This window comes from Lissotriton vulgaris, chromosome 12 (genome assembly GCF_964263255.1).
Source record: "Lissotriton vulgaris chromosome 12, aLisVul1.2, whole genome shotgun sequence".
Lineage (NCBI taxonomy): Eukaryota > Metazoa > Chordata > Amphibia > Caudata > Salamandridae > Lissotriton > Lissotriton vulgaris.
This window is the reverse complement of record NC_141700.1, coordinates 348,846,958-348,868,604: the sequence shown is the minus strand read 5'-3', so window position 1 is coordinate 348,868,604 and position 21,647 is coordinate 348,846,958. Positions and strand designations below refer to the sequence as shown.

The window sequence follows — 21,647 nt, the reverse complement described above, 5'->3', positions numbered from 1 at the left end:
CCTCCCTAGTACATTGATCGCTTTCAATGACAACGGCAGTGCAGTACACTGACATTAGTATTCTTACACTCAATGTAAGGGGCCTCCATACGCCAAGTAAGCCCTATGCTGTATACTCATACACAAAATGACATAATGCCAAGATCGCATTTCTTCAGGAATCGCACCTCACCGCCACTTAGGTAGGCAAACTTCAAACTAAATGGCGTGGCACCATATGCACCACAACCTACTCTGCATATGCACGCTGTCCCCTGATCTGGGTTCGGCCGGGGACCCCATTTCAGGATCTCAGGCGGGTGGTGGACAAGGAAGGCAGATATGCCCTACTAGAAGGGCTCCTAGACGGACAGGCAGTGCTCTCAGGTAGCATATAAGCCCCGAATGTAGAGCAGGACAAATTCTGGGACCGTCTCACTGGGATCCTCGCACAATTCACTTCCATTCCCTGGATCCTAGGGGGTGATTACAATTGCACACTTGACCTCACCTTAGATCGCTCTCACCTCCGACCCAAACACTCCCCCACCCATAAGCAAACTGAGAAGTTCCGGGCCTGGGTTGCCCAATGGGCACTCACGGATGCGTGGCGACGGAACCACCCACACACCCGACTGTACTCGTTCCACTCCATCAAACATAACCTGCGGGTGCGATTAGACAGATTCTTATGCTCTGCGACAGTGCTTCCTAACATTTTATACACAGATTACATGGGCCGGATCATATCGGACTATGATGCACACATATTGCAATTAAGATGGATGCCCCCGCATCCCCCAGTCCCTACCTGGCGTCTACCCCGAGAATGTCTGACAGATCAGGTCTTTAAACACTATCAGGAGCAAAGCATCCAAGACTACTTAACTCACAATGCTGGCACAGCATCGTCAGCATTGTTGGAATGGGACACATTTAAAGTAGTGGCCCGGGGGAATGTATAAAACAAATAATAGGGGTCAAGCGGACATTGGAACGGGCAGTCGCTAAAGCCGAGCAGCACCTTACCACGGTCACTAAACATGACGATCTATCTGAGGAGAGGGTAGCTCTCACAGCCACTGCCAAAACAGAATACCAAGCAGCCTGCACAGATCATATGCCACCCGGATGCATAAAGAAAGGGACAAAACGGGCACGCGGCTCGCGTGGCTGGCTAAACAGGACGCAGACACGAAACCTATAACAGAGGTTATCGACCATCGGGGCGCTCTGGTACGGTCCCCGGATGAGATCCTCCTGGCGTTCCGACATTACTATGCGGAAGTATATAGTCACCCAACCCCAACCGGACAAGCCATAATAGATCATTTTCTAGACCCCCTGATGGTCCCCAAGATCACACAGACCGATAAGACGACACTGGATGCGGCAATAACATCCACCAACATTACCCAAGCATTACATGTCTTGGCTCACAACAAGGCACCGGGACTAGATGGGTTCCCACTGGAGTATTAGAAGACTTTCTCCCCCTTATTAGTCCCTCAGTTGGTAACGATGTTCGGGACTGCGCTTGAACAAGGGGAGTTGCCGGAATCCCTGCGGGAATAGGTAATTGTCACCTTCCTAAAACCGCATCGTGACCCGCAACTCATGGCATCGTACCGTCCCGTCACGCTCCTCTCCACCGATTGTAAAATCCTCGGGAAGATACTGGCGGACAGATATGTACAAATTATACGACCCCTGATCCATCCGGATCAGAATGGGTTCGTCCCAGGCAGGAACACATCTCAAAATATACGCCACATTTTTCATGTCCAGGATCAAGTGAGAGGCACTTATCCCCGATCAGCCTGCCTCATCCTGGACCTTGAAAAGGCCTTCGGTACCCTCACTTGGCAGTATTTATTTTCAGTCCTCCAACGAACAAATATTAGCCCCATCCTTCTAGCGTATACACAACTACTCTACACTAAACTCACCACGCGTGTCCGCATAGGGAGACGCATCTCAGCGGCATTTGAGGTACAAAAGGGCACGAGGCAAGGTTGTCCCCTTTCGTCTCTCCTCTTTGCCCTCGCGGTCGAACCACTAGACATACGACTGCGGCAAGAGGGTGCACACCGGGGCATTCCCATAGCCGACACCGTGTACAGCGTCTCCATGTAAGCCGCCGACCTCTTACTTTACATACAGGACATCACGGACGATTTGACACCTATTTGGTCGACACTCACGGAATTTGCACACGCCTCTGGACTGAAGGTAAACTGGAACAAATCTACAGTGTACCCCCTTCATCCGAATCTGCCCCTCGAGACATAGGGATGGGCAACCAGAGTGTGGCCTGGAGCGCAGAGGCCCCCCTTATCTTGGGATCCATCTTTACCATTCACCAACTGACATCTTTGAGGGCAATCACCGGAGGGCACTGGCTAGCATCCAATCTGATTCTGGTGTAGCCTCCCCTTGGCCCCGATTGGCCGAGTGGCTCTCGCAAAAATGATAATAGTTCCCAGGTTGTTATACCACTTCACGAATCTACCAGTGATCCCGCCCAGAACTTTCTTCCGGGACCTAAATTTGATGCTCGGCACATTGATCTGGGGACCTAGTCAGTAGACATAGGATAGCGTTGAGGACACTGCAATTACCTACTAAACAGGGTGGACTGGGGGCCCCGTCATTCGAGTCCTATTTTCTGGCGGCACAACCTCAATGGCTATCTTATTGGATGGCAGGCAGACACACGGACGATACGAATACCATGACTTGTCGAATATCCAACCCAGAAATTACCCGCCTTATACTACCCGGTACCAAGCCAAGGCAAACATACCCCCTACAAGTCACAGTAGCCCACCAGTGCATGCTAAGGGTTCATCGCCTAGCACCGGGGACACCCCCTTACTCCCCTATGTTCCGACTTGTCGGATGGCCCAAAGGCGACTGCCATTACACGGCTAACATGCTCACCGCATGGACAGACTCTGGGATCACAGACATGGAATCCTTTTTTGAGGATGGACAGTTTAAATCATTTCAACGGCTCATCGACGAGTATGATCTCCCCCGGGTCAGTTCCTGCTATATCGACAACTACTCGAGAGCTACAGTCCATTTCACAACCTTGTGGCCGGGGACCCAACCACACATCCGGTCATACATACGGTCTTACACTTGGGAGTGGGGCGGCACCTAGTTACGTGGCTTTATAAAGCTCTCCGGGAACTCACCCACACACCCTTAACGACTTTATGCACCACTTGGGAGGATGAAATTGGACGTCTAATGCATGAGAAAGAGTGGGCCAGAGCCCTCGAATACCCCAAAAAGGTTTCCAGAAACGCACGCTTCAAAAACATACAATTTTATATACTCCACAGAGCGTATCCGACACCTGCACGCCTTCAGAAATTCTACCCTGACACGCAGTTCCTCTGCCCCAGATTCCAATCGCGGGATGCAGACTTTCAGCACATGCTCTGGGGTTGCCCCACTATCCGATCCTTTTGGCAAACTGTTTATGACACCTTGGGAGATCTCACAGGACTCGCACACCTCAACACATGGGAAGCTAGCGCACTAGGCATATTTTGCGCACAGAAACATCTCAAAGTGCACCTCCCCTTCACTTCGCTCGCCGTTCTTCTAGCTAAGAGGAGCATAACTATGCACTGGCGATCCCCCACAGGCCTCCCGCTTGCGGTATGGGTGGAAGCAATACATAAATGGGCGAACGCAGAGGAGGAGACATTACGTGAGGAAGAAGTAAAGGGGATATGTAGAAATCCCATCTACATGGAGTGGGCTCTCCTGTTACACCGCTTCAAGTAATCCTCTCCCAGTGACGATCTGGGCGCAGGCGCGCCCGTCCCTGCAGATCCCCAACTGCCTGAGTAACCCACAATCACAAACATTTGACCTTTCCCGACGGCACATTAGTGATGATGCCAATCACACAACGCGTTACACCACAATGGGTGATCAGACCCCGCACCTGGCCTGTATGCCATCCTCCCCATCATTATATAGTGTATTACTGCATGCATTGGCGAGCCTCACACTACTCAGACACCACATCTGACCCCTATTCCCAGTACCTCCCTGTACCTCTCCACGGTTATTGTGTCCCTGGGTTCTTTTTTATTGTTCATGGCATTCACCCAGCCCCATCTACCACTATTGTCACTTTGCATCCGAGCAGCTTCACTTTACACTACCGAGCTCACCAGCTATGACTGGTGCTAACTACTATTTGTCTGAATGTGTTTGAATTGCAAAATGTCCTGATATTTTTTAAATGCCAATAAAAATATGTTTTAAAAAAATGTATGCAATTGAGTGCTGCAGTGAAGCTCTGTGGGTGTAATCTGGAGTGTTATTTTGAACCTTAATGAAAAAAATACGTCCTCTGTTAGGCTTCCATTCATTCCACAGTTGAATATAAATTCATGGACAAAAACATTCTTTGATGCTGTTTTTATGGACAAAAACATAAGTGTTCCTTGTTTACGCAAGCAGTATGGAATTGTTCAAGTATGTGTGTCTTCAGTGAAGATTCCTATGTTGCAGAACCAGGTCTACAGGTATGTAATACTTTCTTCTCTAGTGATCCCCTGGCAAAATATAAACAAAGTAATAAACTTGCAAAGCTCAGCTTCCCACCAGTGGGAAGGTTAATGTCTTTGAGTGGATAGAGGAATCTGGAAAATCCAAATGGGTCTATTTATCATGGGTTTCAAATCATTTAAAAACCCCTGAGGAGTGTACATTGGCAAGATCTGACAGGAACAAACAACTCGATTTAGCAAAAAGAAATATTTTCCCAGCTATATCCTTCTCAGTCCAAGCCATTGGAGGAAGAAAGTAAGTCTTGCACACATCTTTAAAATGGGTATAAGGACAACTAAAACGTTTTCTGTATTCACTTACAACTTTTACTTCTGGGATATCCAGTCTGTGTTTTATCTTACTTTGGTAACACAATATTTTCTCTGAATTTCCAGCACTGTTACAACCATATCACTTTATTTCTCTATGTATAGTGGTATCTTTTTTAGCATCCCATTCAGTTGCAATCCTTCAGATTTAAGTTAAGCTAGATGATAGTGGAGGGCTTGGTGTATACCTCAAGGAAGGTTTGACACACCAGGATTTCGCCTCTTGCTGCTGGTTATTACAAATGTATCTGACATATGTCTATTGTTAGACAATCATTCCCAGAAATTACTGTATAACTGTTTTATGTAATTTAGGATGGAATGCTGTTAGCGTCAACTAGAATGGCTGCCTCAAAATCTTTTGTATGGGTCTGATAGGATTTCTATAAGAGATTTTAAATACATTTGTGTGAGAAAGTGCCATCTTTCTTGCATTGGTATGGCCCCACTTGTTTGCTGAACTGCTGATGTGGTTTGACAGAGTGTGCCTTGGGTTCCTGCCAACCAGGTACCCAGGGCCTGTGTTCCTTCCCTAAAGCTGTGTTGAAACAAAACTCAATTGGCATCTCTGGCCGCCTATCAGCCCCTAGTAAATGGTACCCTAGGTACTCAGGGCATGGTGACCAGAGGAGACCCGTAAGGGCTGCAGCACTTATTGTGCCACCCTTAGGGGCCCTGTACCCTGACACCCACACACTGCCTTTGCAGGCTGAGTGGCCAAGTACAGAACTAAACAGAAAGTCGGCATGGCACACATCCCTGTGTAACATGACCACAAACCCCACTGCCCTGGTATACCTCAGTCCCCCCTCTAGCTGGGTGCCCTATGCCAGTGGTGTGGGCACAGGTGCATGAGCCCTGTGCCCCTACAGTACCCAGGGCCATTCCTGGGCACAGTAAGTGCAGTGCTGCTATTTAAGAGTATATGGTGCTGGGAGGTCGTCATTACGAACTCCACAGCACCATGATGGCTTCACTGAAGACTGGGAAGTTGGGTATCAAACTGCTCAGCACATTAAACCGGCACTGATGTCAGTGTGAGGTTTAATGTAAAATGCACCAGAGGGCATCTTAGAGATGCCCCCTGAAACCTAACCTACAATCCACGTCTGGACTGAGTGGCTGCCCAGGCTGCCACACAGCAGACATGTTGCTGGACCCCTGGGTGGAGAGTTCCTCGCTCTCCTGGGCGAGGTGCTAGGTCTCCTCCCCCAGGATGGGCAGTGGGAAGCTTCAAAGGCATGCCGCCTCAGTGAGCTTCTCCAGACCATTTGCTGTGCTCAGCAACTGGCCCCCATCAGTTCTAACCCCCACTCTGGCGGGAAGACTGGTGGGAAACCCTACGTCAGGAAGGGGTGTGTGCCAGCCTGTGCCAACTCCACCCCTCAAGTGGGAGAGGCGAGGTGAAGCACGACCCCTGGCTACGGGCATCTTGAAGATGGGGAGCCCTGCCAAATCACAGCTAGGCTCCTGCCCCCCTCCCACAGGAGAGGAGCAGGCTAGAGGGTGTACCCACCCCAGGACAGGGATCTATTGGTCCCTGCCCTTGCTTTACCTGTAACGCCCCTAAATTCTTGTATTTAGGAGCACCCTGAACCTTCCTTTACACAGATCCCAAAACAAAAAGAAGAAAGAAGATCAAGAAGAAGAAGACCCGGCCGTGCAGCTGCTAACAACAGGACGACACCCACTGACTTGACCCTAGCCCTACCGGCCTGTCGATCCTGGAACCTGCTCCTGCTTAATCCCAGCGACTCCTGCGGACAGCGACCTTGGGACACCCGGAAGACCTGCCTGCCTTGACCCTCTTAAAGACTGGGACTCCCATAAGCAGAGGCTCTGCTGCAACAACCACCCCCTGGTACCAGCCAGGAAGCTCAAGACCTGTCCACTCTACACCCGCAGCGCCTAGCACATGCCTGAGTGATCCAAGACCATGAGGACGTCCCCCAGTGACTGAGACCTGAAGTCTAGTGCCCAAAGACCCTCCTCGACCAACCAGACGACGCCTGCAGACTCAGAACCAGGTACCCCTCCAACCGCGACCAGCCGAGGGTAAGATTCCACGACACCCAAAGACACCCCTGCACCTGGCGGCTCCCTATGCCTCCCTTTGGGGTACCTACCTCTTCTCCAGGATCCCAGCTTAACCTCGAAGTGGTGGTCGCACCTGAAGAATCTCTGTCCCTGAGTCTGCAGCCTTTGTTCCCTTTTTACCTTTCCCGTTGAATAACATTAAGCGCCCGACGGCTCAAAAGCAGCCTGCACCCAGCCGCCGGAGTGCCTCTGGCAGTGCAACCTTTGCCTTATCCTACTTCTCCATTTGCCCTGAGCAAGTGACCAGGAGCCCAGCTCCCACAGCCGTGTGGCCTGCTAGCCAGCAGCCACCAACCGAAGGCTCCCTTCCCCTCATTGGATAACATTGGGCCTAACTACCTCTGCACCCGGCTGACCCTGTGCCTCTGAGGGTGAACCATCTATACCTACCTGACCCTGGGGGACCCCTGAGACTATGCCCAGAAACCTAACTTCACCAGTCGAGTACTCACCTGGAAACCGGTACCTCACTTACCTGCCATTGGATAACATTGACTGGTTTGACTCAAAAAATCTACTAAGTGTGAAGTTTTGAAAACTTGAAATATTCCCATAAAATCAACCGAATTCCGAAGTACTCAACTGTGATCAGGAGAGAATCCAGTACAGCATCGTGTAGCACAGTACTGAACCGCAAAGGTAATCCTAGCCGTGTTTACTAGTAACTTGAATTTTCTCCCTAGGAATCCAATGTGCGCTTTTCTGTGAAATTTCTTCGAAGTGTCTACTTTTGAAAACTTGAAATATTCTTTAAAAATCATACCAAATACTGAAACGTAATTTCTTACCTGTTTTAAGTTGAGACCCCAGTGCTGGACCTCCAAGCCCAGTACTGGATTACAAAAGTAACGAGATCGTACTTTTACTGCAACCGGATTTTCTCCCATTGGGTAACATTGCCAGATTTTCATTGAAAAGTTTCTAAGTGTGAACTTTTAAAATAGCTATATTCCTTAAAAATCACTGCAATAACTAAAACGTTTTTACTAAACTGTTTTCAGCTTAGATCCCAGGACTGAATCTAGGATCCAGTCCTGGACCTACCAGAGTAATCTACAAAGTAATCAGCTGTATTTATGTTGAAAACCCCATTGAGCTCAATGATAAATAGTGTTTAGAATTGTGTTGCCTACTGCAACCCCTGTACCTATTGTGTTTACAAAGTTTATTGCCTTTCTGCAAAGTACTCATCTGAGACCTCTCATATTGAGAACATTATATTATCCAGTATTATGGGTGTCTTTCATAGATTCACATGCCTGAATCATTCCCCGTCGTCAGGATGGGAGTCCCCGGTACATAAAATAGCAATGTCCTATAGACATATATGTAGAAAAGTAGGCCTAGAGGCCTCACCTTAGTAACATATCCATGTCCTTTTGTAAAAAGGACCAAATTGTAGAGAACAGCCAATCAGCTGCCACCTCCCTCTAGAACCTTCCTGTCAGGAGCCTCAGTCCCTCAGATTTTCTACCGCACGTTGTGCTAAGGGAGCCTCCACCTGAGTTCTGCTCAGGATTGTTTATTCAAAGCTTTTCTTCAACCTTTTGGATTTTTTCCAGTCAAGTGAAAGCTGTATACTATGGCTGACACTCCTAAGAAGGGTCTTTTTAGAGATTGCAGCTCCTGTGGAAAGAAAAGGCTCCACATAGATGACCAGCACAAGGACTGCCTCTACTGCCTGTACCCTGATCTTTCAGCTAAGGACTGCAAGGTATGTCGGACATTCTCAACAAAAACCCTTAAAGACCGTGAAGGATGCCTTTTGATCTGGCTCCAAAGGCTTAAGGACAGAGACAATTTGGAATCCTCTGATGAGGGCTCTTCAGTCTCCTCAAAAGTGTCTCTTAAAAGGCCAAGGGTAGCTTCCCCTAACCCTCTGGACGCTCCTCCAAAGAAGACATCAAGAAAGTCTTCAGAGGCTATGTCAAACTCAGCTTCTGACAAGGAGGCTCACACCTTCAAAAAGCCTGCGCCGTCGACGACAACTACCTCGTCGACGACTTCATCAGTGTCCAGGAAAGCTGTGTCTCCTGTGCATGTCGCCACGTCGACAACGACAGTCTCGACGACGACAGCATCGTCGTCATTCTCCTCATCGACGACGACTACTCCATCGTCGACATCCGGTAAGACTTTATCGTCGACGATTACCATTAAGACGTCAACACCCAAAATCCCGTCGACAATTACCTCGCTGACGACAACGTCGACGACGAGCTCATCACCGTCGACATCGGTACCGTCGAAGAAGGCTCCATCCACAAAGGCCTCGTCGTCGAAGACACCGTCGTTGAAGACACCGTGGATGAAAACACCGTAGAAGACACCGTCGACGATAACACTGACGACGACTACCCCATCGACGAAAGTACCGTCGACGGCTGCATCAATACCGCTGACGACAACATCGTCGCGAATCCTTTTGTACAGTCGTCAACACCAATCCCGTCGACGACAGACGCCCAGATTATAGCACCTGTCGACACTACATCGTCGACGGGCCCGTCGACATTGGGTGATTCTGAATTTCAGGCAGCTTCTGTGCACCTTAAAATCTCCAAGAGGCCACTGACACCGGAGTTAACTTCTCCTAGCGGTGTACAGAGTTTACCTCCATCATGTCTCCTTCAAGATGAGGAGTCTGACGAAGGAGATATGTTTCAGGCAACGAGCCCCTCAGACCTAATTGTGAAATGTCAAAGTTCAGATGAGGAGGAGGTGTAAGAACCCGTAGTTCAACCACAGATTACACCTATGGTCTGCCTACCAGCATCCTTGGTGTCGGATTTAAGATTTCTTATCCAAGACTACAAACAGAGATTCCCAGAATCTCGAGCTCCTACGTCAACCACGGCAGCACCGTCGCCAAGACCACGGCCGCCGCCCTTGGTTATCCAGCAGGAGAGAGTACAGTTGCCGATACCTCAATCTTCGGACAAAGAAGAGGAAGAACAACAAGAGGAAGTTGAGGTACAGGATGATCAATCTGAACATGAAGACTGGGTAAATTATGTTATACCTTCGCCAACTTCGCCAGTACCCGCCACCTCAGATTCTCCACGGGTGGACATCGGTGGGTTCCACAATGTGTTGGAAAGGGCTGCTAAACGCTTTCAAATTACCATGGAATCCCAGGAGCAGGAATGCTTCCTGTACGATTTTAAAGAACCTATGAAGAAATCGTCAAGATCTATTCCAAATATAGATTATCTGTGGACGCAGGGAGTTCAGGTGATGCAAAACCCAGCATCAGTTTCACCAGTGGTCCCGCGTTTGGATAAAAAATACAAAGCCCCAAATTCTGCACCAGCCTGTCTGACAGAGCATCCCAAGCCTGATTCAGTGGTAACGCAGACAGCACAAAAGAACTCCAGAAATCCCTCGTCACCCTTATCGGCACCACCGGATAAGGAGGGAAGGAAATTGGACAACATAGGCAAACGGTTTTCCACTATGTCAGCGATGACTTTAAAAGCGGCAAATGCCCTAGCGCTTCTTGGGCGCTAGAACAGACAACTATGGCCGGATATAGGCCCATACCTCTCTGAACTACCGGATGCCTCCAAGGTGGAAGTAAAAGGTATCCTTCTGTTGGGTCATACTTCAGCTTCAGAAATCATAGATTGCGCAATAGATATGGCAATGACAGGTTTCCGCCAACAAGACGGGGCAGCGGTTTTAAGGCGGCAAGGATGGCTCAAAGCGACCTCATTCAGACCAGAGGTGCAGTCTAAAGTTTTGGATATGCCATATGACGGCGAACGTTTGTTTGGATCAAAAATTGATGAGGCACTCCAAAATATTAAGAATGACACTGCAAGAGCGCTGGGCACGCTCCAGTATAGGAATCAGTCCTTTCGAGGGAACAGAGACGAAGACAACCCTCGTACAGAGGTAGTTACCAGAATAAGTCATCCTACTCTTCCAATCAGAGTAGACCTCAATACCAGCAGCAGCAACAAAAACAACAGGGCCGTCAATCCTCTTATGGAAAGTCATCCTTTAGAGAAAGGGGTCAAAAGAGGAACAACGGGGGACAACAATGACTTGTTTACCCAGCCAGTCCAAACCTTATCTCAATCATTAAAAATTGGAGAAAAATTAACCCACTTTCTACAAAATTGGAAGAAAATTACTACGGACCGTTGGGTCCTTCAATTGATACAATTTGGCCATTCCTTGGAATTCGACAGTACTCCTCCAAAGACTCCTCCTTGCCCAATGCAGCACAAGAACCTGCAACAGCTTCTGCAAGAAATTTCTGTTTTATGCTCAGGAAGGGAGCAATAGAGAGGGTACCATCAGCGCAGAAGGGACAGGTATTGTATTCCTGCTTCTTTCTCATACAGAAAAAGAAATGGAGGCCCATACTAGACCTCGGGGCATTACACAAATTCTTAAGGAAGCAGTTGTTTCGCATGGTCATGATCCAAGAAGTCTTACATCTTCTGGAGGAGGGAGATTTCATGGCGTCACTGGATTTACAGGACGTGTATTTTCATATCCCAATTCACAAAACTCACAAAAAATATCTGAGGTTTGCAGTAGCGGACAGGCACTTCCAGTTTCGTGTCCTGCCTTTTGGTTTCAAATCAGCGCTACGCATATTCACCAAATGTCTTTCCCCAGTGGCAGCATACCTCAGGCAAAACGGTCACTAAGTCTTCCCATATCTGGACGACTGGCTGGTAAAGGCACCATCCTTCACAGGCGCTTCCAGATCCTCCAACGCCTGTCTCAGTCTCTTGAATCATCTAGGCCTTACGCTCAACCGAGAGAAGTCCACTCTGCAGCTTTCCCAATCCATCACCTTTCTAGGGGCAACCCTGGACACAGGTTCCGCAAAAGCATTAACATCTCAGGAGAGAAAGCACAAGCTCCTTTCTCTAGCCTCGACAGTGGCCTCGAAAACAGTGCTTACAGTTCATCTCTTCAAGTCCCTTTTAGGGATGATGTCATCGTGCATCCTGCTAATACCACATTGCCGCCTGAGGATGCGTCCTCTGCAAGAAGCACTGTCAAAACAGTGGACACAATGCACGGGGTCGTTCGACGACCGTATAAGGGTAACAGTGCAGATGGTCAGGGCCTTAGTGATGTCACCGCGGAATCTGTATCTAGGATTGACGTTCCTCCTTCCGGCAGCTACTCATGTCATAACAACAGACGCCTCCTTGGACGGTTGGGGAGCCTTCCTGCAGGAATTGCAGATAAGTGGCAAATGGTCAGTTTCAGAGAAAAAGCTTCACATCAACCTTCTCGAACTGAGAGCAGTCTTCCTGGCCCTACAGTTATTCCTGCCAAGGATCAAAAACTCCCTAGTGCTCGTCAGGACAGACAACACTACGACGATGCACTACCTGAACAAACAGGGAGGGACGCGCTCGCTCACAAAAACTCTCGCGAGTCGCAAAAAATCTGGAATTGGCTCATACTCCACAATGTAAGGGCGGAATATGTTCCAGGCACGGACAATGTACTCGCCGACGCGTTGAGCAGGCAAAAGACATCATCGCACGAGTGGGAGCTAGATCAACAAGTTATCGACCTGATCTTCTCCAGGTGGGGCACGGCGCAAATCGACCTCTTTGCGACGAGATGGAATGCCAAATGCCCACACTTTGCAAGTTGGCATCCCCAGTAAGGATCTCTAGGGAATGCATTTTCCATCACATGGCGCAACGTCTTTGCGTACGCCTTTCCGCCATTCCCGATGCTTCCCAGAGTCCTCAGGAAGATGAAGGTGGATCCTTGTACTTTGATTCTGATAGCCCCAACTTGGCCGAGGCAACATTGGTTCACAGAGCTCCACCGCCTATCCCTAGAGCCGCCAATTCACCTGCAGCAGATTCCAACTTTGCTCACAATGAATGACAAGCAGGTTCAACATCCGGATCTGAAGTCTCTCAGGTTAGCCGCTTGGCTCCTGAGTTCCGAGAGTTCCACAATCTGAATATTCCACAAGACTGTAGAGCTATTCTGGCGAAAGCAAGGGCAGATAGCACAACCAAGACGTATTCCCTCATATGGAAGAGCTTTTGTGTTTGATGTGCAGATCAAGGAATTCGGCCGGTCTCCTCTTCACCGGAGCAGATCTCACCTTACCTTTTACATCTGGCACAGTCGGGCCTAGCCCACTCATCCATTAAAGTGCACTTGGCAGCGATTTCTCTTTTTAAAAGAACCTTTACAGGTCCAGGTCTCTGGTCAAACAGGCTGATTAAGCAGTTTTTAAAGGGATTATACAGATCTTTCCTGCCAGTGAGGATGATGCCACCTACCTGGCATCTCAGTGTGGTTCTTAACCAGCTCATGAAGCATCCGTTTGAGCCAGTACACAGAGCGGACCTTAAATATGTTTCCTGGAAAACAGCACTCCCCCTGGCGCTCACATCTGCAAGGAGGGTCAGTGAACTAAAAGCATTTTCAATCCAAGAACCTTTTCTACAGTTCAAAAACGACAGAGTAATCCTAAGAACCAACCCTAGGTTCATCCCGAAAGTTCCATCGGATTTCAACCTAAATAAACCTGTAGTTCTGCGTTCTTTTTTTCCAAACCCAAGCACAGCAGCTGAGAGATCGCTCCATTCTTTAGATCTCAAACAATAGTTGAAATTTTACATTGACAAAACAAAAGCATTCAGAAAATCTAACCAGCTCTTCGTATCTTACAGCAGACCTAGAAAGGGTCTACCGCTTACCAAGCAGAGCATTTCCCGATGGATTTCGGCGGCCATTGCTTTCTGTCATGACCAAGCTGGACGGCCATTACATTCCAAAGTGAGAGCGCACTCCACTAGAGCTATCTCCACTTCTATGGCACTCTTTGCAGGTGTGCCGGTCATTGACATTTGCAGGGAGGCAGCGTGGAAGTCGCTGCATACCTTCACTAGGCACTACTGCCTGGATTCAAAGCTGATGAAGGATGCAGCAGTGGGACAAGTAGTGTTACGCCATCTGTTCCAGTAAGGTGAGCCTTCCTCCATCCCTTTATCCTACTATGGTATGCACATTTCTTTACTAATGCTATTACTGATGTTGCTTGATGGTTCATAGTCGCCTGATATGTATTATCTAAGGACTGGTATTTGCTGTTCCATCAGAAATGTGCTTTTGGTATTGCTTGCTACTCTGATTCAGGCATGTGAATCTATGAAAGACACCCATAATACTGATTAAGAAATGCGTTACTTACCTGTAACTGCAGTTATCAAGTATTGGTGTCTTTCATAGATTCACATGCAACCCTCCCGCCTTCCCTGGAAGGACTCACCTAATTCTCTCAGTGACACGCCTACTTAGCTTTGTGCATACGAAAATCTGAGGGACTGAGGCTCCTGAAAGGAAGGTTCTAGAGGGAGGTGGCAGCTGATTGGCTGTTCTCTACAATTTTGTCCTTTTTACAAAAGGACATGGATATGGTACTAAGGTGAGGCCTTTAGGCCTACTTTTCTACATATATGTCTATAGGACATTGCTATTTTATGTACTGGGGACTCCCATCCCGACGACAGGGAATGATTCAGGCATGTGAATCTATGAAAGACGCCAATACTGTATAACTGCAGTTACTGGTAAGTAACACATTTCTTTTGATACCTGTTGGTTCTAAAAATAGAACAACTATATCTCTGATATAAAAACAATTGGCCTGGAGTTAAGTCTTTGAGTGTGTGAAAACTTTTGCTGACTGAGTGTGCACAACAAATGCTTTATACTGTCCTCTGGTACTGCCTTACTGCTCGACCAAGCTACCACTTTAGAGAGTAAGTCACACCTGGCTTTAACCTCTGTTATACCTCTGAGGTTGGTGGTCTCTATACACACTGCACCTTACTTTGGTCCAGTACATATAGAGCCTCTTTCTCACAATTTTCTTTTTGGTAAAGTTAATTGCAGATTTAGTATTGAACCAGTAATGCTGGAATGGCTTCCTTCACTAAAGGGCTGCCGTGGTCTCGCTATGTGTTGATTGTTCAAGAGATAGATTCTTTTGTGTTTGATGTTCATGGAGGTAGTCTCTTACGCAGACGACACCCAAATCCTCGTCTCTCTCCCCCATTCAGATGTACTAATCGCCTCCAAGTTTAGATCTTGTATGGAGGCGGTTGGTCATTGGATGATTCAGAACTCTCTTAAACTAAATGGGGAGAAGACTGAGGTGATGGTGTTTGGGGGGAAAGAAAACATCTGGTCAGCCAATTGGTGGCCTGACTCTCTAGGAACGTGCCCTTCCCCTACAACATCTGCCAAGAATCTCGGGGTGTTGATAGACCCTGCCCTTGACTTGGGCAGCCAGGTGAGTAGAACCGTCTCTACCTGCTGGGGTTTGATTCACACCCTACGAAGGATTAGGAAATATCTTTCCTTGCAGGCTAGAAAACAAATAGCCGTCGCACTCATTGGTTCTCGTTTGGACTACTGTAATGCACTGTATGCTGGGCTTAACAGGAGCCACCTGCAGCGCTTACAGGTAGTCCAAAACGCCATAGCCAGATTTGTTCTGGATATTCCCAGACGCTCCTCGGCCACGGCGGCCAGGAAAACGCTGCATTTGCTACCGGTAGAACATCGAATCCGGTTCAAAGTTCTATGCATGACCTACAGAGCCATCGCCAAAAATAGCGACACGGGAATTGGGTCCATCATTTCCCACTACATCCCTGGAAGGAACTTGCGTTCCTCCGGGAAATTGTTTCTGACAGCCCCCCGCGTACGAAGAGCTAGATGGGGTGGCAGGGCCTTTTCCACTCTAGCTCCTAAATGGTGGAATGACCTTCCCCTGGACCTGAGATCCCTTCCGTCTTTACAGAACTTCCGCACTGCCCTAAAAACTCTTCTCTTTCGGCAAGCCTACATGTAAGGTCTTCTGTCTCAATTTCTGATCATATTGTTAGGCGCCTTGATACCTGCAGGTTATTGTTCTTGCGCATTATAAATCTCCTTCAATTCAATTCAATGACTGATTTTTTGTACGTTGCCTTTTGATGAATGACTTTCTCCTTTCAGCAGGTGTTTCAGTAAGGTTGTATGATGGAAACAATTCATGATTTTTTCTAATTTAAACCAGTTTTTTTGTATTTGCTTTACCAGGTTTTTCCGGATGAATTTCACCTTCAGACGCTAAACCCTTTCCTTCGGGCCTGTGCAGAACTGCACCAAAATGTAAATGTAAAAAATATTATCATTGCCTTAATTGATAGGTAAGGTTTTTTTTTTGTCTCGCATGTAAGTTGATTGTGAAAAGTAATGTACAGTGTGTTCACCTTATGTTTGTTTTAATGTACAAATTGATGTCAAATGTATTTGCCCTCCTGTAATCATTATGAAGTGTGACACATTGTAATTATTATCCTAGAAGCAGGAGCGGAGGTAGATAGCACTGTTAAATTGCATAGAGAAGAATTTCCAACTTGTGCAAACATATTCTGACGTGCATGTTGTATGGCGCTTTTAATTTAGAGTTTATACCCATTTAATGACCAGATGATCAAAAGAGTTAATTCTACTTAATTTTGAGAGGAGCAGCCTCATGGAACTGTGTGTTATATACCTTCAGTAATATATTTTTTAAATCACAGAGCATTCCAATGGTGACTGGTGGCATTTGAAAGTGGTGCAGCATAAAAGTGGGGTATGACTTTTATGTAGTGAGCAAACTTAATGGGCAAATGTGGCATGGGGGGCCAAGTGTCCACCGCAGAAAAAAAAAAAGAAAAATGATTGGCCATACTGGGTTTGAAAGATATGAATAATGTTTGGTTACTTGTGAAGAGGAGGGCATTTAACAATGTTCGACTTCCCTGAGGAGCACTGGAGTAGTTATCTGTTGGCAGGATATGGTGCTGACTCTATGAATCCTGTTTGGTAAGTAGCTCCGCCCAACAAATATTTGCTACCTTATTTAACTGTAAAGTCCTTAAAAGAATATAATTTCAACAGTTAATCTGAAAAGGTGAACTGAGCCTCATAACCTGCCAGCAATAGTAATTAAACCAGATATTGAGTGGTGGCTAAGGTTTTTTTAGTTCATTTTTAATTAAATTTATTAAAACAGACTGCTATCCCAGTAGTTGAAAATGGTGCTATTATAAGACCAATTATTACAAGAGACGACCCAGCCAACCCAAACAACTATCACCTTATAAGCTCACTTTGTTGGTGTAAAAATCTTTTTGAAGGCATTATTGGCTTATTTGAAGGGCTAGATAGAAGATCATGCTTTAGTGCCCATTGAACAAAGGGGTTTTAAACAAAGGCATTCTATCATGGATCATTGCTTCAACTTTTAGGTCATGGCCCAAAAAACTATTGAGACAAGCGGTAATCGTTGTTGTTTTTTGTGGACTTTTTGGCTCCTTTCTATCTAGTTGATCGGATGTTCTTTAGAGAAAATTTAGTAGAGTGAATATTCCTAATTCTCTGTTGGTAGTATTGAAAGCATTGCATTAGGAGAACTCGGCCAGGGTTCTTTGTAGATCAGAATGGCATGCTGCTCCGTAAAATAGTTAATAATGTTCTCCTTCAGGAGTATGGCCTCGCAACTGCACTGTTTTTACTATTCCTTGCAGACCTGCCATTAGTTCTACAATCAACCCATTAATCTTCCCCTCGTATGGGCGGCGACATAATCTTATGTTCGAGGCATATGGGCTGCAGATGGTACATTATGAATAGATCGCCATCTGGTGTTGGGCTCGGAATGATTGCACTTTGTTTTTCTCTTGGAGAGTCTTTTGTCTCTTGGTGACTCCTCCCTTGGTTGGTAGTGCGCATGGGCATCGGCTCCATCCTTAGATTGTTTTTTTCCGCCATCGGGTTCGGATGAAGATCGAGACGCTCCAGATCAACTTCAGAAGAAAGTGATTTTCGGCGCGTATTCCCTTTCCAATTCGACACGGTATTGTTATTCGAACGCGTTCATTTCCATTCCGACGCGTTACAAATTCAAAATAGAAGAGAAAAACTTGGATCTACGTCGAAGAACAGGAGGCCTTTCTCGACGCAGTCAAGCCCGGAGTCCATGGAAAGGACTCCATTCAAAAAATGTCCAACGTGTGGTGCTAAGTTCCCACACAAGGACCTACACGAGGTGTGCAACCTCTGTCTATCGCCTGAACACGAATCCAGGGACTGCGATGGAGTCCTTTCCATGGACTCCGGGCTTGACTGCGTCGAGAAAGGCCTCCTGTTCTTCGACGTAGATCCAAGTTTTTCTCTTCTATTTTGAATTTGTAACGCGTCGGAATGGAAATGAACGCGTTCGAATAACAATACCGTCGAATTGGAAAGGGAATACGCGCCGAAAATCACTTTCTTCTGAAGTTGATCTGGAGCGTCTCGATCTTCATCCGAACCCGATGGCGGAAAAAAACAATCTAAGGATGGAGCCGATGCCCATGCGCACTACCAACCAAGGGAGGAGTCACCAAGAGACAAAAGACTCTCCAAGAGAAAAACAAAGTGCAATCATCCGAGCCCAACACCAGATGGCGATCTATTCATAATGTACCATCTGCAGCATTGCGTAATACACATTCTTCAGTTACCAGTATTAAACCCCACTATGTGTTTCTTCAACCAGTTGGACCCTTCAGTGCTAGGTTTAGTACTAGGCAAATATAACAGTTTGATACACCTTTGTTCTGCTGCCATCCTAAAATCTTTAATACAGTCTCAAAGGTTTGCCGTGGCCTAAAGACCCCAGGGACCCCATCAAATCCCCTGGTACTCTTCAGCGTCCTGGTTATCCCGCCTGAGACGCCGTAGTTCCCTGCTTGTCAGACTGCCTACACTATTTAGGACAGGGAACCGAGTTTGCGCCCAGGTGGGAGCAAACTAAAGGTTTGGACTCCCACCAGCACACAGTATGGTGCTTGCCAGGGAACCAGCAGGGGTCATTTGGGCCTTGGCGTTCCCCTGCAGCCCCCAATGACCCCTGGTTAGTGGGTTCACCAGGTGGGCACCGGCAACCTACCTAAAATAAAAAAAAGGCTGACTTCAGCCAGGGGCTGCAGGTTTGGGGACGGGGGCCCTGAGGCTCCCCCTGAAGCCATCAACATAAATTAAGTTGTGGATGCCCCAGGTGGGCATCCACTTAATAAAAAAATGATCTCATCGGTACCCACAATGGGTGCCTTCTGGGGCTGTAGGTGCCCGGGGCTCCCGCTGCAACCCCCAACCAAAAAGAAAGATGTAGGTGTCCTGAGTGGGCACAGGGACACCCACAAAAATGTTTGAAAACACTGGGAATGTGAATAATAAATGAGTGACCAGAGAAGCTCATTTGTTACTCACTCCTCCGGCAAGGAGCACCCCACAATGCCATAAGGTTAATTAATATGTTCTTGCCTTAGCTTACGTCTGGTAGTGGCAACGCAAAACGCTTTTCCCCCAGCAAGATAAAAAAGACAACAGAAGTCTCTTGGGTCGTTAAATCTATGGTTTTTCTGAAGCATTTCTAGCTGGAGCTCTATGCTCTTCAGATAGAGTGCAAGGCCCTCTTGTGGGTGTTATGATTGCTTTTTGTGGGCTGTAAAATGTTAAAAGAAATACCCAGACACTTGTTTTTTTTAATGAAAGTTGTTTTTAATAGTTTTACCACACTCTCTAACAATCACTTTAACATTGCATTGTATGAATTAGTGAAATAAACATTTGATTAAAGTTATTGAAGAATTTTGGACAATGGTGGTCGGTCGGCGTTATACATGTTCATATGTTCACCAGTTGATAAAGACAGTAGGCCAGCTTTTTGTATTTTGGTGTTGTGACCCTTTGACACAGCCAGACCCTGCTCCCAACCCCAAGCTGTGCATCGGATGGACATCCTATTTATCTTAAAAAACATAGAAATTCACTGATAAAACCAAAGATTAAAGTGTCGTTATAATTAGGAATTGTAATAATGTTACTTTACATTTTTTTAAATCCTTAAAAATGCACTGAAAAACCAAATGTTAAAGGCACGTTATAGCTGGCTGAACTTGTAAGTTAAAACTTACCTTTTTAAACTAACAAAACCACTGAAATTCTCGAGTAACAGTAACTCATGCCCTCGAGTAATTATAACTCATGTCCTTGCCATGTACTGCTAAGTACCTCCCACTTGTGACATGATCTATACCATCATTGATAACTTGACTGCATTATCTGAAATTAGATATTGATAACAAGACTCTTCATGGCAGGGCATGGGCTATAGTTACTTTAGGACCCTAGTGAATAGTCGGGTAAACAGGACACACTCGTTATCTCGATTTTCCATGACTGGAGGACATCTCTGAATCTCGGACCTTTTATTTGTAATACATATAGCCTTTCCCTCAGACACGCACTCATGCTAAGTGACCTCTCTTCCACTGCTATGCAGTGATGACACAGTGCAGTCTCCTTATCTGATCGCCATGAGACACTCTAACACCTTTCTTAACATAGGATATGTTTCTGTGTAGACAGACACGTGCACTACCCTTGTCATCTACACATACATGCTCCCTCATTCTTTTAAGTAACAAATGAAGTCCTTCGAGGCCAAACTAGTGGCACTAATGTGCTATATAAATCCAAAGATAATTAAAAAGATCCATTTACTTAAACAAAATGCATTAAGATATTAGCTGCCTCCATAGTCTCACGAGGATGACATTTTCAAGGCTTTCTGATAAAGCTTTCTGGCTGAATTGAAGGGTTTTTGGATTGTACCATTACTGTGAGTTCTGTGTCTGTGAAAGTGCTGCCAGGAATGGGTACCTGAGACTCCGAAATTAAAAAATAAAAATTAGGTTACCTTAACATTGAACCAATGTCTGGGGTTTGCTTGAGTTAGTTTTAACATTGTTTCGGGTAGAGGTAACTAACGCCTTAGCAAGCGGTGCTTTGGATATGTTTTTGTAGTGCGCGAGAATCATATATATTTGTATGATATTTTTAAGCATATATCATTCGTATTACATAACTTTCTTGATTTCCAACACACAACGGGAAAGGTCCTGGGAAGCTGAGGGGACTAGTAGAGGTTGGCAAAATAGATATATGCTAATCTGACTGCGGGTATTAATTCTTACCTTACCATGATGCCTTACTACCGATTATAACTGGGCGTTACATATAGTACTTTTGTATTATTCATGTTACCAATGAGTAAATTATTACGGCCACATATGCTGTAGAGCCTTCATTATACACTGAATAACCGTCAGAGAAGGATGACAATAAGGTGATGGATTCGGAAATGTGTGCACTCTTGCTCTCAGATTGCTGTAACTTAACTGGAGCAATGCCAAATTTCGTTTTAAAGGTGTATAGAATGCTTTAGTTTATGATGAACTTCTTGATGAGTTTAATACATTTATTTTTAAAAAGCAGCTTTCTTCATAGAAACAACTACACCGAAGTTAAGTAAGTTAAGTAATGGTATTGGAGAGCTTAGATGTCTGCAGTGCTGTAGGCAATTTTGTCATAAATTTTGTTCCGAGTGAACAAGTTTGTAGTTAGAAACAGCTTACTGTATTAAAAGGCAGACAATTGAAGGAGGTAAGTTAGGAGTGAAGGAAAGGAATACAATTAAATATTGAGAAGATAACAGTTGGTGGGTTGAAAGCTTTTTCTGCATGCATATTCATTTAAAGAGCCGCCTTGAGTTTCCATGAAATTTTT

At 46.2% G+C, this 21,647-nt stretch overlaps 1 protein-coding gene across 1 annotated transcript in view; it reads left to right on the top strand.

Moving 5' to 3' along the window:
• The window catches only part of VPS35 (VPS35 retromer complex component), a 526,314-nt gene that overhangs the window by 206,501 nt on the left and 298,166 nt on the right, over positions 1-21,647 (top strand). Inside the window, exon 8 of the mRNA XM_086945112.1 lies at positions 16,083-16,192. Within this exon, the coding sequence (XP_086801238.1) occupies positions 16,083-16,192 (110 nt within the window). The remainder of the gene's footprint in view (positions 1-16,082; positions 16,193-21,647) is intronic.